The sequence below is a fragment of the Charadrius vociferus genome, unplaced genomic scaffold (genome assembly GCF_000708025.1).
Source record: "Charadrius vociferus isolate BGI_N301 unplaced genomic scaffold, ASM70802v2 scaffold409, whole genome shotgun sequence".
Classification (NCBI taxonomy): domain Eukaryota; kingdom Metazoa; phylum Chordata; class Aves; order Charadriiformes; family Charadriidae; genus Charadrius; species Charadrius vociferus.
Window position 1 is genome coordinate 1,835,753 of NW_009650082.1, and position 15,122 is coordinate 1,850,874.

General features: G+C 41.8%; 1 protein-coding gene across 1 annotated transcript in view; it reads left to right on the forward strand.

Moving 5' to 3' along the window:
- Nucleotides 1-15,122, forward strand: part of LOC104292707 (ubiquinol-cytochrome-c reductase complex assembly factor 1) — a 49,776-nt gene that overhangs the window by 15,896 nt on the left and 18,758 nt on the right. The window contains exons 6-7 of the mRNA XM_009892121.1: nucleotides 3,630-3,687; nucleotides 10,572-10,680. Coding sequence (XP_009890423.1) covers nucleotides 3,630-3,687; nucleotides 10,572-10,680 — 167 coding nt within the window. The remainder of the gene's footprint in view (nucleotides 1-3,629; nucleotides 3,688-10,571; nucleotides 10,681-15,122) is intronic.

Sequence of the window (15,122 nt, forward strand, 5' to 3'; positions counted from 1 at the left end):
TCTTTCCCTCGGTGATGCAGCAAGCAGAGGTGTCCCTGAGGCTATGTTGATGTGGGTGCTGCCCACCCACATGATGAATTGCACTGCTTAGGAGCCCTCAGAGCAGTGCTGGGGCTGCGTGGGGCCCCGCTCAGGTCTGCCTGAGCCAAAGCTGACTCTGTGTAGACCTCATGGTGTATTCACGCTTTGCTGCCCCCAGCACTTCTGGCTGGAGCTGCATGGTGTTCAGATGTCCAAGTGAACTGCTCAAAGTCAGCCCCGGTCTCTGGAGAGCTTATGAGCTTTTTCTCTGCTGCTTGTGAGAGTTTTTAACCTACTGAGCTGGCCTTGGAAACTGTGTGTCCATGCACATGTAAAACTATTGGTGGGCTCATCGACCCTGTGTGATCAGAACCAGTTCTTCATAGAGGCTTCTTCAGCGTTTCTGGATGTGCTTTTGGGATGTGGTTATGTTGTGGCATGAGTGAGAACTGCAACGTGACCTTATGGAACTTGGTATGTGGATTTTGTCAGGTAGCTCTCTGACAGAGGTGACATAGAGTGTAGAGACTGGATAGTATGGTGTTGAGGACTAGGGCAGTGGTAGCATTTCATATCTTATAGGCTATCTTGCTATCTCAGTGCATTTTTTGCTGATGCCTAGTGAAATTTCCAAGACCTTCTGTTACGCAATATGAGGCCTTTGAACTTCCTTTCTCTGTATTATGCTTTAGAACAGCAGTTTCCAAAATGTGGACTATGGATGTGCAAGTCACGAGGCCACTGTAGTATATAAAGGAGGCGTTTTAATTGAGACTCTCTAGTATTATATTGCAGTTAATTTTAGTATACTCGCTGTTCTGTTGTCTCTTTGTTTTGTGATCATCCATAGACAAAACTTTAGGAACTCTGCTTTAGAGCCTACATCCCAAATGTCTGTACTGTGCTGCTTGTATGGAAAGTTTTAGGACTTCAGCTGTTTCTTCTTTAAAGGAGAACAGAGAAGTAGTAGAGGGAGTAGCAAGATTACTGGTGCCAGGCTTTCTGTGCACAAAGCTTGCAGAGCTTGGGTGGTTCTAACAAAATGAAGGAGATAGCCACCTGTGTGGGGAGCGTTTCGTGTCTAACCTTATACTTGAAAGGTGAAAAGAGCTTTTAGGATCAGGCAGGCGGTACTGAGGGCTGAGCTGAAGTTTGTCTGATGAACATGGAGTGTAGGGTTACCTTGAATTCATCTTGAACTGTTAATACTGTTAATTGCTCCACTGTCACACAGCTGCAGTAGCAAAGAACTGGCCCTATCAAAACAGCCTTTCAGGGGGCTCCTAGTGGGGCTACCAAGCAGCTCAAAAGGGTTGGAGTTTGCCTACAGGACTCTGGGTTTTTCTGTCTCCCGTAGCCCATCAGGTGCCTTCAGGCACTTGCTGCTATCTGTCATGATCCGGGGAACACTGACGTAGTGCACCTGTTTTTTTGCAGGATGTGGGGATATTACCCCATTGCGTTCTTCCTAAAATTGTGGTAGTGGCAAAGATGATCTCTCATGAAAGAAAGTCCACATTCAAGTTTTGCATCCCTTACCTGATGAATTTTAAGCGCAGAATATGATTTGGAGGAAGAGGTACGTCCTCATAATCCTGAGCATTCATGTCTCTTACCATATGCAAACCTGTGAACAGGATGTCTTCTGTGGGCAGAAGAGATTTATTCCCCAGCGGATAGTAATCACAGTCATTTCATAGGTAGCTTTACCATCACACATTTTTTCTGTATCTTACTGTATTCTGAAGGGAGTAATTTTCTGTTTAATTATAGGATGGATCTTTCTCTCCAGTTAGTTTCCCAGAACAAGGTGTTCCAAACGCCCAAATTTTAGAATTGCATTCTTTGTAAAAAGCTGATATCTGAGGGCAAGCGTGTTGCTTTAAAGGAGCCATCCCTCTTAGATTTACGATGTAGACAGTCCTAATATAGAAGTTAAAAAATGAATTATAAAAATAGAAGTGCAACACTTGGAAAGTCAGAGAAAAAATTCTTCCCTCCTGGGCACTGAATAGGTCTTTAAAAATTTTCCATCTTTCCAGTAGTAGAGGTGTGAGCTTTGCTTTCCACTGAAGAGTGATTTCTGTGGTGGGAGGCTGGTACATGGTAGCTTCTACTTCAGAAACCTCTGTCTGTTGAACTAAGTGTTTTACCCTGAATCTCGCCTGTGGAAAGATTTAATGAAATGGTTTGATTAATGCAAACATTGTGTACTCTTGCCCTGTTTAGAGATGTCTTGGCATGCCTTTAGGTCAAAGTAGTCATTTCTAGGCACATGAACTATTTCTAATAGGAATGAGAGAGCCAAAAGGGGAGAAGGGTGAAGGAAACTTGTGTTTAACCTCCAAACATAGACTGTTAGTATCTTTATACTGTCTTAGTGGTGGCATAGGTGATGTATGGGCACTGATGCTGAAGCTTGGCAGCTCCTAGGCACTGATGGAGTCATCTCTCTGAGGGAGGAATAGTGATGATTTGCTTGGTTCTTCTGGTGGTTACCTGACCATAGTTGGCATATAAAAAGAAAGAGGCTGTGGAAAGTATTGCTTCATGATACAGGTGAATCTCCTTGGTAATGCTGGAGAGCCAAGAAGTATAGGAGTCGGGAAGGGATATATTCAACACACAGAAGATAAGGTTGAGTTCCTTGGGGCATGTCGGCCTGGAGAGTCCATTTCTGAATACTCTCTGGCCTTCTTAGAGCTAGGTTTGGACAGTCCTGAAGACAAGACCCAGTGCTGGGTAGGCCAAAGTGACTGTGCCAGATCCTTCTCACTAGGTACTCTTAAATAAATCTTCTCCAGGAAGTAGATGAAGAGGTGACTTCTTAGGAAGAAGGTTTAAGATTGATGGGAAACAAAGGACATAACCAGTAGGTCCGTGCCTTTCAAGCACGAGTAAGAGAAATATGGTATCTTTGCCACATAGCCTAAATCTCCACCCTCATATCCTAATGGCACATGCTGATGTATAGCGTGAACATGCGTGTGGACCAACCAACTTTGGGAAACCCAGTGGCTATCGGAGTAGTGCTAAATCTGGAAACAGAAATTGTTTCTGTGGTTGGTTGGTGGTTTTAATCCTAATGTAGAACGGCTACAGGCAAGGTACGCTGAGTGCTGTGGGTCGTACGACCGTGTAGTAAATCAGAACAGCGGAGTCGGAGCAAAGACCCAGTGAGCACGGTGTTCTGCCCCTGGCAGGAGGCAACAGCACATGTTAAACGTAAGAACGGAGCAAAACATCCATTAATACTTCCCCTTTATTCTCTACTGCTTTGGGGCTTCTGGAGCTAGAAGCCACATGTTTGTCTGATTCTCCATTTTGGAATTTTCTCCCCTCTTTGTAAATGTTTTCTAAGTGAGTTCTAAACACATGAAATTTTTTGGAATCTACAGTGCCCCATGGCTGTGTTTTCTAGAGTTTAAGCACAAGTGTGACAGTAAATGATGTTTGCTTCTGATATGTATGTGCTGTTTAGGGCCAGAAATTAAAATTACTAAAATGCATTTAGATTTTGGTGTAGTGAATTTTTGTTAGGCGCAAAACGTGATGAAATTCATATTAATATTTAGTTTTGGTTTTGTGTTTTTCCTCTTCCCGTCAAGGGTGCCAAATGCCTGACACTTTGAATTCATGGTTTCTTGTAGCCCAGCTTCATGTCTGGTAAGTGAAAAGTAAAATAATACAACTATTTTCAGGAAATAGAGTGTTATGTACCTTAATGTGAGCAAAAGTTGGCTCCATAGTTATTGATAATGGTTGTTATATTCAATTTACTAATTGCTGAATTTTAGCAGTTTTCTACTAAAGAACAAGAAGTCCCATAGAAGCTAACATCTTTTACGTCTCTAAATTCCTCAGTAATGGAATGATCTTTGCTGTGAGTTTTCTAAAAGCCAGGCTCAGCCTATGTGGAAAAATCTTACTTGGGTGTTTTAGGAAAAATTTAAATTTATGTAGAAGTGGTTTAAATTGGGAGAATTTGTGGTGATTGAAGTTGCTGCTCGTCAGAAGCATTTAACAAATTATAGCATTGGCATTTATTCTTGCTCCTCTGAAACGTACATGCAAGTTGGTGAATGCCAGCTTGGCTACATGTAAAAATATTTAACACCTTAAACATTAAGTTTTTTCCTTTTTTCACTTGTGAAAATAGTAGCCAAAAAAATCAGGTTTTCATCTAGTGTTACATACTTGTAAAGGTCAGAGGGATGCACAAGGGAGTGCAGTGATTTTTGTTAAGTGCCAGATCTTTCAGGAAACTGAAATCCATGGACTTACGTTCACCTATTCAAAGACTGAAAGGAAGTTTGTACTGAAGTAGCTGCACTTAAGCATAGGCCCCTTATTTCCTTGCCTCCTATATTGCCGCTTCCCTCCATTTAATTTCCTGTCTCCTCCATATATTGAAATATGGGGCAGCTCATTTCACTAAAGAATGAATAAATAAGAACCATTGAAATTATAATCAGTTAATTAAATCAATGGAATCAAGTAAGGAAGACCCTTGAGATTTGCAGTTTGTTTATTTCTTACTGTTCCCTGGGGAAAAAAGGCTTAAAAGATTTAATTGATATGCTAATCATTCGTATTGATATTTGGAAAACTACTGCAATAAATACTCAAAACCAAATTGTTTGTAAGTATCTGGGCAAAACCAAAGAGGGGTAACATCAGCATCTCCCGTATGAGGAAAGGCTGAGAGAGCTGCGACTCTTCAGCCTGGAGAAGAGAAGGCTGAGGGGAGACCTTATTATGGCGTATGAGTATCTGAAGGGTGGGTTGAAGGAGGATGGAGCCAGACTCTTCTCGGTGGTTCCCAGTGACAGGACGAGGGGCAACGGGCACAAGTTGGAACACAGGAAGTTCTTTTCAAATACACAGAAACACTTCTTTACGGTTCAGGTGACAGAGCAGTGGCACAGGCTGCCCAGGGAGGGGGTGGAGTCCCCTTCTCTGGAGATTTCCAAGACCCGCCTGGATGCAGTGCGGAGTGATGTGCTCCTGGCAATCCTGCTTTAGCAGGGGAGTGGGACGAGATGATCTCTGGAGGTCCCTTCACACTCTGAAAATTCTGTGATTCTGTGAACATGAATCTGCAAGGAACACACTTCTTCTCACATCACCTGGATTTTGCATTTACAGGAGAATGTACGTTGTGATACGCAGCACTGAATTCAAGATCCATAATCTTCTTTCATGACAAGCATAAAAATAAACAAGGGGACTATGATAGAGATGAAACTAGTATGGGATAGACACAAAAATTCTAAGATCGAAGCTACACTGGAGAAGGCCAAGAGTTGCCACAATTTGAGCCAGGGATGTTAAGGAGACATTTAATGAGGGAAACTGAAGTACTCTTATGTTTAACATATGGTGGGCAGGTTGAGAGCAATATGCTACACAAGTAGGAAGGAACCAAATCCCTCTACTTCATATGACAGCAAAGAAATTTTGAGTGTGGAGGTTAGCACTAGAGGCTAATTTTTTCCAAGTTTTATGTGTGTGGCTCCTCCATGTTCCTGGCGGCTTGACCTAAGGAGTGCTGTCATTCTGGACCCCAAACGAGAGATCCACTTTGATATTCCGGGATACAGAGAATCCCGTGATAGGCCTGCTCACTATCTGGCTCATTGGGAAATGCTTCAGGCTTTGCTTGTGATTAGCTCAGTGACCAGGATCCTGCCATAACATAATTTTGCTTTCACAGTCAGGTTTATTGCTATGTTCTCTATGATTCTCTTTCTTTCATCAGTTTGACCTCAGTAAAATGGGAGCAGAACATTATTGATTCTGCTAGCCCTGGCAAGGTCAAGGACACCCTACCCCTGTCTGAAGGCTCTGGTACCTCTCTGTCCTGCTGGACCTTTTGCCTCAGAGGCTAGAAACCTTCCACATCTGGCGGCCAATAACCTGACCATATAGATTCTGATCACCATCTGTTAAAGCATTCCTGTTCCCCCTCGCAATGCAATCTAGACCACTTTCTGGTGTACTTACTCCTTCCCTCTTCTTCAGAGTTTTAGTTTCAACTGATTTAGAGGGTTTTCTGGAGCTGAAGAAGATAAGAATTTTTCCTAGTTTGGTAAACTCCGCCTACTCTCTTGCTGTTGTCATTGCCCACCGTGTTGTAGTCAACTGTGTTTCTGTGCTTTTTGCATCCCACCTTTTCTAGACTTAAGCTGCTTGTCAGAGCATATATTCCTCTATTGCAGATTCTGGTGGATCCTCTGTTTGAATCTCTGGCTCTTATTCCTTTCTCTCTGTGAATTGTTTTCCTACTTCCTTCCAGTCAGAAAGGGGGAAAATTCAGGCTCTTGTGTTTAGTCTCTGCTTTTACTAACTTCTTTCAAGATGATGTTCCTTTAGATACGCTCTAGTGCCTTCCAATGCAGTGCTAAAATTACACTTCAGAAAAACAACCTATCAGTATTCTTTCCTGAATATCACATTTTTATAGGCTGTTTCTGTTACTTCACACCTTTGATGTCAGGAGCATGCTTTATGTTTACAAGTTCAGACCTTTTAGAGAATCTCATGCTATTCATCTCCACTGCTGGCTTTGCCTTTTCCCCCGCGGTGGCAGTCTAAATGGAGTATCAGCGGTGTCCAGAGCTGTTATGAAACTACCAAAGAGATGACTTTGGTGACTGTACTAAGAAATGTCTCGGAGCAGGATGTATCACCTAGAGCTCCCTTCATATTTTCACTGCATCAAATACAGTGACATCTCTGAAGTATTTAGGATCACAACGGAGTGGTGCTACAATTCCTGTTGGGAAAGACTCAAAGACCTGTTGCAAGAATTCATCTGAGCATTGTTTTTTATAAGGAAATCTGCACTGTTGATCAGCCTGAGAGAGTCAGGCTGAGAGAGAGAAGAACCACCGAGTATGCAGGAAACAGTTCCTGCAGGAAAGGATTTCCCAGGTTTGTGTAGAGAAGACTGAGGATATCGTGCCATTTTGAAATGAGTTGCTTCAGAAGAAAGGAAATAAACTGTCTGTGTTTTGTGGCAGAGAAGGCGGGGAGAAAGGGGTTTAAATTGCATCAGAAGAGTCTTGCTTGAGAGCGGTTTTAGGAACAAGTTTATCTGGAACGTTTTAGGCATTTAGTCGGTGGTGCCTTAACATGAGGGAATGGGGTACATGGCCTGAGCAGAGGCACCAGAGGAGAGGAAGACTGCACAGCCAGGCTTGGGTCTGTTAGCTTGTGCCCCAGCAAAGACCTGTATGTGGCTGTAAATCCAGTTGGTGAACTTGCTAGGCGGGGGCACAGGATAACGTGCACACCTAACTAGGAAGAGTTCAGAATTAGTCATAGAAGTGTATGTCACAACATATAGCTGATGACAAAGTCAATTCAGGAGCTTCCTTCTCCTGTCCCCCAAGTTGCTGGCCGTTTGTGAATGGGTTAAACAGAATAAAGCCTTCCAGAATTGCTGTTGATACTTGTGGTGTTAAGCCAGAGTAATTTCTCTGAACAGCCCCAGCAACAGTTCCTCTGGAGGACCTGAAGAAGCAGGAACGAGCGGCCAGGTGTAAGGGACAGCGGGAAGCTCCGAGTGGGCTTTGTCCTTAGCGGTGCAGTGCACCATCACGCCTTGGTCGCATGGCACTGAGCCACCTCACAACAGCCGATGGGGTGGTGCCGACTGCTGCTTCTGGTGTTTAAGCCAGGCTGTTGGCACGACTGTAATACTGACAGAAGCAGTTGTAGCTGAGGCTGTTGTGGCAAACTGCTACGTCTCATCTAAGGTGGGTCGACTTGTAGGTGCTCCTGTTCCTTTTCAGCCATCCTTTCATACAATTTTCTTCTAACGTAATCTCTCCACATAACTTAAATACAACATAAATTATCCAACCTGACCAATGTCAGGTAGACAGCTTTCTAAAGTTAGTTTGGAATAATTTTGCTTTCGTGGTTTGACGAAGATTAGTCAGTATTTGACTAAACTACAGAACAGATTCTGTAGTGAAACGATAAAATGTTTCACACTGTTGATCTGGTTAGAAGGTTTATAGTCTTTAAAGAGTCTGTGTCTTTTAAACCTCAGACGGCAGGTGTAGTAACAAACTACCAAATTTTCAAATAAACTGCAAAATTCCATGATCTCACTCGTGGTGCTGCAGAACAGCTCTGTGACAGCACTATGCATCCAAACACAGAGCCGCCTTTTAGGCTTCGTGAGTAGCAGGTTTTACTCTGAACGCCACTCCAGTCCTGCTCATCAGTGACCAATTGTTGGCTGTTGGGCTGTGCACTGCTCTCTCCTCCTGCTTCACCACCACTGAAGACAGACTGGATAGGAACCAGTATTTATGCTTGAGAGGAGATTTTCTTGCCAAGCCACTCTTACTTTTTTTTTTTCCCCCCTGAGCTTGTGTATTCAGCAAGAGAAATATAAAAACGCTTTTTTTAGCCCAGAGTTAGTCTTTTAAACTGAGTCTTTTTCTCTTTGACTTGTTAAGAGTGGGTAATAATTTGAGATACAGTAACTCTTACTAATTAACTTTTTCATAAAGGAACAAAGGTTTTGAAACTGGTGGAAGCAAGACATAAATTTTTCAGCTCTTGCTGCATTTGTTTTGTGGAAGGACGGGTACCTGGACAGCTGTTCTCTAAGTCCTGAACCATTGCTTTAGCAGAAAGCTTTGTCATCTTTCTGTGAGCAAGATGAGGATTCATTTCTTGATACTGTCTTAATTGCATTTGTTTGCTGAGACAGTGATGCTGTTGGACAGATACCGAGTTGTCGCTGCCACAATATAAACCTTGAGAATCCTTATACAGCTCTGTTTCCTGAGCCAGAAACTGCCACAGTCTTCCCAACGTTCCCTTCGCTAACTGCTGCCTTTCCCCTTCTCTACCCACCCTTTACCCAGATCCTCTTGGTCACTCCACCCTTTGATCATCGCTCTGTTTCTCGTGCCTCAGTCCCTCTCTCCAGTCTTCTGACCTCATTCGACCTGCCTTGTGTTGGAGACTGAGCTGTCTCTCCTACAGCCACTGTCGTTTATGGAAGCCCTCCATCTAGAAATCAGATTCTGGTCCATGAGCTTTTCTTCTTTCAGTTTTGGTGTCTCAGTTGAAAGGTCCTTGTGTGGGACTTAAATGTATGGTTCTAATCAGAAAAAAAATACAGGACCAAAGCAGTTTTTGTTACCTTCAGTTTGCTTTGTCTCTGTGACTCATCACTGGCAATAAGTTTTGCTTCCTTTGCAGGTTAAAAAATACCTTCCCTTTGCTAGTCAGTAGACAAGCTAGAATCCGTTGTAAAGATTGACATCTGTCCTTTTACAGGTCAGCGCAACAGACAAGCTTCAAGTGTTTGTGATTCTCCCTGTTGAGCTGGCATTCACAGATCACCAAATAGTTTTAATGCCTGTAGGGAGGCACAGATCTTATGTCCACTGAAGAAATGAACAGATAATAAAATCATCATTTTAACCTCTTAACTGTTGTTGCACATTCACTGTTGTTTGTATGCAACTGCACCAAAGTGGCCTCCAGCAGCTCAGCTCTGTTGCTTTAGCATAAGCTGGGAGCAGAATTTCCTGTGGGCGGTTTCCCACCTGTAGCATGTCTCTGTGCAAAGCAGTGACTTGTCTCTGTGCAAAGCAGTGACTTCTTTCAGCTCCGGTGTTCGAGCATCGTCTCGTCTACAGCAACTCAGTCAGTCCTGGACAGGCACTTCCCACCCATAACGCAGGAGCAGAGCTGGTCGGCAGGGTAGAGAAGGTGGGACTGGTCATGGGACTGGCCTCTTAGCTTAGTGAGGGATAAGCCTGTGTTTCAGTTCATGCTCTTTACAGACGTTGTAAAAGAGGCAAAATAAAATTTTTGTTCTGATGATTTATTTTTTTAGACAGAACAGCAGCAATGAAGTTTGAGTGGCTTTAATGCTTTAAAAAAAAAAAAAAGTAAGACAACTCAACCTGGTATTCTCATTAAGATCCCACAATGCACTTACAAACTTGTGTGAGTTCTTCTGGCATGTACTGCGTGTAGGGGTTTTGCCAAGCGGTTGGACATGTATCCAAAGACCCCTGTAGCTGAAATAATTTAGGATGTTGCTAATGTGAATTTGGGTGAAGTCTGTAACTTGCTTAAGCTTTCACAGCTTGGCTAGTTCAGGCTCTTACAGCACTTTCGTATACCAAGCTGAATTACAGCTGGCTTGTAGCCTAGCATTAGACAAGACATTTGTTCCTGCTCCAAGGGGTGATATGTTCTTAAGGCTGAGGAATTTAGGTTGCAGTACTGTTTAACAAGATTACAGTACCGTCAGCCAGAATAGAGTCACCTGTCACTCTTCCATAGCTGGATTGGCCAAAATCCAGCAGGTACAGCTCTTGAGTACAGAATAGAAAAGTTTGTGATTGTTTATTTTTAAAGAAACAAAATCTTTGTGTGTGTGGTTTTTTTTCCTGATCATAAAAGTACTGTAAGGAGAATCTTAAATGACCTGAAACATATTTAATTTACTCTTTACATTTGAAGAAAAGCTAGAAGCTCTGAATTTGGTTTTCGTGTTCTTTCAGGATGTGTCTGGTACGAATGAAGCAGGAGGGTCGCACAGGAAAATACATGTGTCGCTATATAGTTCATTGCATGTGGGAGGATGTTGAACAGCGTGGTAAGGTGATGGGGGTAAGTCGTCTTTGGTTTTGATAATCTTGATAAGTCACACCTTTCCATGCTTTTGTAACTTTGTGTATCTTAGAAGAATCCCTAAGAGTCAACCTGTAGCTGCTTGTTTATTTCTTTATTAGCTTAACCTGGTATGTGTTGCCCTTACTCCTCACCATTCATTCCCACAGCTGTACTGCCTGTTGTATTGAGCCACTGACCTTGTTTTTGAAACCGTGCTATGGCCTGGATGAAGATATTGAGGTGTCTGGAAGTAATTAATTTTCCGTGTGGTTTGTCATGTGATTGTAGAAACAGATGCTGCTATACCAGAACGGGCATTTGTAGATAGGAATAAGCAGCTGAGGTAGGGAGAAACACGACTGGTGCCAAATGAGTAACGGCAACAGAAGTCATTCCGGCAGAGCTTTGAGTTTTCTCTGTATCTAGGATGGTGAGTAAAAGGAAAGTTAAGGGCCAAGGTTTTTGTGTTAAATTGCTGTACATGACTACAACTAGTCATTAGTTTATTTTTCATTTTGGATTCTTAGTATACCTAGTCTGTATCACAAAAGAACTGTTGTAAGGAGAGAGTAGGTCCAAGGATAGTTCATTTGCAAATTTGAAGGAAAAACAAGGTTGGATCTTTTTGGCCTATTCTGAGGAAGGTTATGCTAGTTAGTTGTAATGGTCATTTCTGGCCTTGAAGTCTCTTAGTGCATTTCTCCAGCCTTGTGTTGGTGATAGTCTTCAGAGAAAGCAGTGCAGAAGCAGCAGAAGTAGGAGATGGTTTTCATAACCCCAGTATCACAGTGGTGATAGGAGACCTGATGCAGTTGAGGATGCCTATGTTCAGGATGCTTTTAGTGGGAGAATAGGGCTGGGAAAGATCTCCTGTGTTGTGGAAAAAGAAAATAATTGTTCAGTGATTAAATAGAGGTTTGCCTGTGATGAAAATAAATTAGACTGTAAGAGAAGTGACAGTTTTCATATAGTCATAATAGCAATATGTCAAGTCTTCGCTGTCAGCCAAATAACCAAGGGAGAGGCTGCTGGGGTATTCTGTTGGTGACAAACAAGGGCATTAACCAGGGAGTTAGGATTTGGTATGTGATCACATTAGTTATTTGTGAAGTTTCTCTCTGTATTTTGTATGTGGTTTTAGAAAGTGTTGATTCTGGTGTAACTTCAGTTGTTTCATCAGCAATGACTTTTTTTTTTCCAGGTTGTTGGGAATTTTGTAGCTTTACTATGTTACAGCTTGCTTCTAAAGACAAGTCATCCTCTTAAGCTTCTTTTGTATTAAATCTAAATTCAGGCATCTTAGAATTTCTTGCTACATTAATGGGCTTACATAAATTCCAATATGAGAATCTCTACTTTCCTGGTCAGATGCCATAAGGCAGCATGAGTGAGCCGAGATAAATTAGATGATCGTACCAGAGGAAAAGATTGAATGAAATAGCTTATGCGTTTTTGTCCTTCTCCAATACCTTCTGTGTCATATCAGTGCTTGATTCTGCTTTCTGTGTGAACTGAAGGCAGCTCAGATCTCGGTGCTCTTCTTGAAAAGCAAAACAAAAAAAAAAACCAAAAAAAACACCAAACCCCAGCTAAGCACCCCACCTCCCGAAGCCCCCCAAAATCTCTTCTGGGATCTTTAGATTCCATCTATGCACAGAGAGAATGCTGCTTTGGAACAGAAAATTATTTCTCCGTTCCTTTTGACCCTAATTTTGCTGTATATGAACTAACTTCAAATGCTGTCTTGTAGTTTTCCTTGCAGGATTTGAAGCAGCAGCAAACAGCAAAGAGAAGCAAAGCTAACTGTTTGCTGCCCTTGCAAGCATGCAGAACTCAAAAGTGAAGCATGGTGTAAGTTAGACCTGTATCGAGATTTTTTTCAGTAAACTTTAAGGGGGGAAAAAAAGATAGTGCTTGCAGTCAGTTCTTTGTAAAGGCAAGCACAGGGTTTCCATTTCTGCCAACTAAACTATTCCATTGGTCCCCGAAAATTCCCCAAAGTGTAAAAAACCCCATCAGTGTCCTTATGTTTTCATCCAGCGTGGAACCTCGAATGTTAATACATGCATATTATAATGGTATGGTGGCTGTATGATGCAACTGTAAGGAGATCTTAAGTTGTTTGAATGCCATTCATTCTCTGCCTTGGCAGGCTAGGCATCTTTTCAGTTTGTCCATGAATTTAAATTTCGCAATATTTGTTTGTAATAATGATCATGCAATGTAATAATGAACATGCTTAGTTTGCAATAATATGATTCCTATAATACACGTTTGACTGTAACCTAGTGTTAACATAGCTTTTATGTGGCAATAGCTCATGCTTAAACGAAGTAAGTACACATTTAAAGGCTTGATCTCAAAAACAGTTACATCTGTGTGTATATTTAATATAGTTTAGCTGCACAGAGGCCCATTGATTTTAATGAGACTCCTTGTTAGAGAACGTGAACTCTTGAGGTAACAGCTAACTAGAGCAGGCACTAAGGGTGTGTGAGAAAGCATAGGGAACTCTCCTGGATTGTAAACTTGGAAATTAGGACTGTTCTCTTCCCCGTAGTGTTTGTGAAGGCGCAAGGCTTTCATAATCTTTTAGTGATTTTTTTTTTTCTTTAATCTTTCAATTATTCCTAATCTTTCAGACATTATTTTGTCAAGATGAATGAACTTTTTAGTCTCTTCTGGTAGTATTTATTGTATGTTAGTTGAAAGTAATTTATGCATTGACGCTTGAAGAGGTTAGCTGTTCCTTTGCTCCTTATCATTGCTTTATTTTCCTTCCTCAGTGCTAGTGATCCGAGCTTGATATCCTACCTCCCCCGTGCCCCTGCATGGGCGGTTCCTCCTACTTCCATGCAGCTTCACTCTTCTGCACTTATTTTCTTCCCTTTCACATAGATGTACCCTGATTGAACTCTTTTTCTCACGTCTCAGCTTTAGCAATTCCAAGGAGTTTTAAGTGATAAATAAAGGTCAGCTACGCTAGGTGTTAGGTCCTACTTATTAATCCTGATGAATTTATCCCTAATGGCTCTTTTAAAATGAAGCTGACGTAATGACAAAGGGTTTGTGAGCTGATTGAGGAAGATGTGTAACAGCTATTTATTGTCAAGTAATTTAGTCCTGCAGTCGGTATCTATTCTGTCTCCAAATGAAGATAGTTACATGTATCAAGATAAGAATGGTAGGTAAAAAGAAGATTACATTAATGTTCCTCTGTTGATGTGTTCAAATTTCAGAATCTGAGCCTTTCTCAGAAGTAAGTTAAGTGAAAAGAAACTTTACTGAATACTTTTAGGGCACTAAGTTACCATCTGCATAGCTCCTAGGAGGTTAGGAAATTCCTTTCCCTGCTCTTTCTCTCCTGCAGGGTATCAAAGGTCAGTGTTTAACTCTGATGGGTACATTCCTGTATTGTGGTATAAGTGACAGAGCACCTGTATGAAATTGCTAGTTGGATGCAATTAGTTTAACTTGTCAGACAAAGCTGCAGTTCTTCACCTCGTTTCCCTATCTAGCAACAATTCCAACATTTGATGCAGAAAATGGATACTACATTCCTGAATTGATATTGATGGTTTATTAAAATATGCCATCTGCTCTTTAATATGCAAGTTCATTGGAGCCGAAAGTGATAGAATGTCAGGCATTTTAACTACTAATTTACATCAGCTCCAACTCCAAATGGAGTTTGTCTTATTATTTCAAAACCTGGTTGTTAAAATTGCTGAGATCTAAATCTCAGCTACAAAGTTTTGGGACCTGTTAGCCTGAGCTCCTTCAGCACTCCTGAATGTCGGCAAGAGTCAGAAACCCAAACTTGACACAGCTGTAAAAACACCGGGAGAGCCTGTGGCCTCAGCAAATTCTACTGGTGCAGGCATATTTCAGGTATAAATTTTACTCTGCTGTCCCTAGTACTAATGAAGTCAGTTTCTTTTGGTGGGTTTGCACCCAGGTGTGTCCAGTTCTGTGGCTAACCAGTGCTCTTTACTTAATTTTTCCACTAGTGACATTTCTATCAAACTTTAAAAACAAACAGAAAAATTGGCTTGATGCAATGGCTCAAAGTGTTAATAGTAACATTAGGCTGGGTAAAAGGCTTCCTTTGGATCCCGCTCTGCCAGAGATCTCCACCTTGTGGCTTGCAGTGAACAGATTTATACTATGCGAGCTGGCAGCTGCCTAATCAGTTTGTCAGGGGGATTCAGGCAGTACTAGAAATTGCTGTTATTTGTCTTCCTAACAGAGTTCTTTAGTGACCTGAATATTACCATTACTGACCCGAGTATTGTATTTTAGTAACTCTGTGTGTATAAAAGCAGTTGCTATAGGTTTGAGTATATTTTAATACCCTTAGATGAAGCTGCAGAGTTTCTCTCTTGTAGACGCTGGGGTTCCCTGGAATGGGATTTCAGCTGGTAATTGGACAATAGATC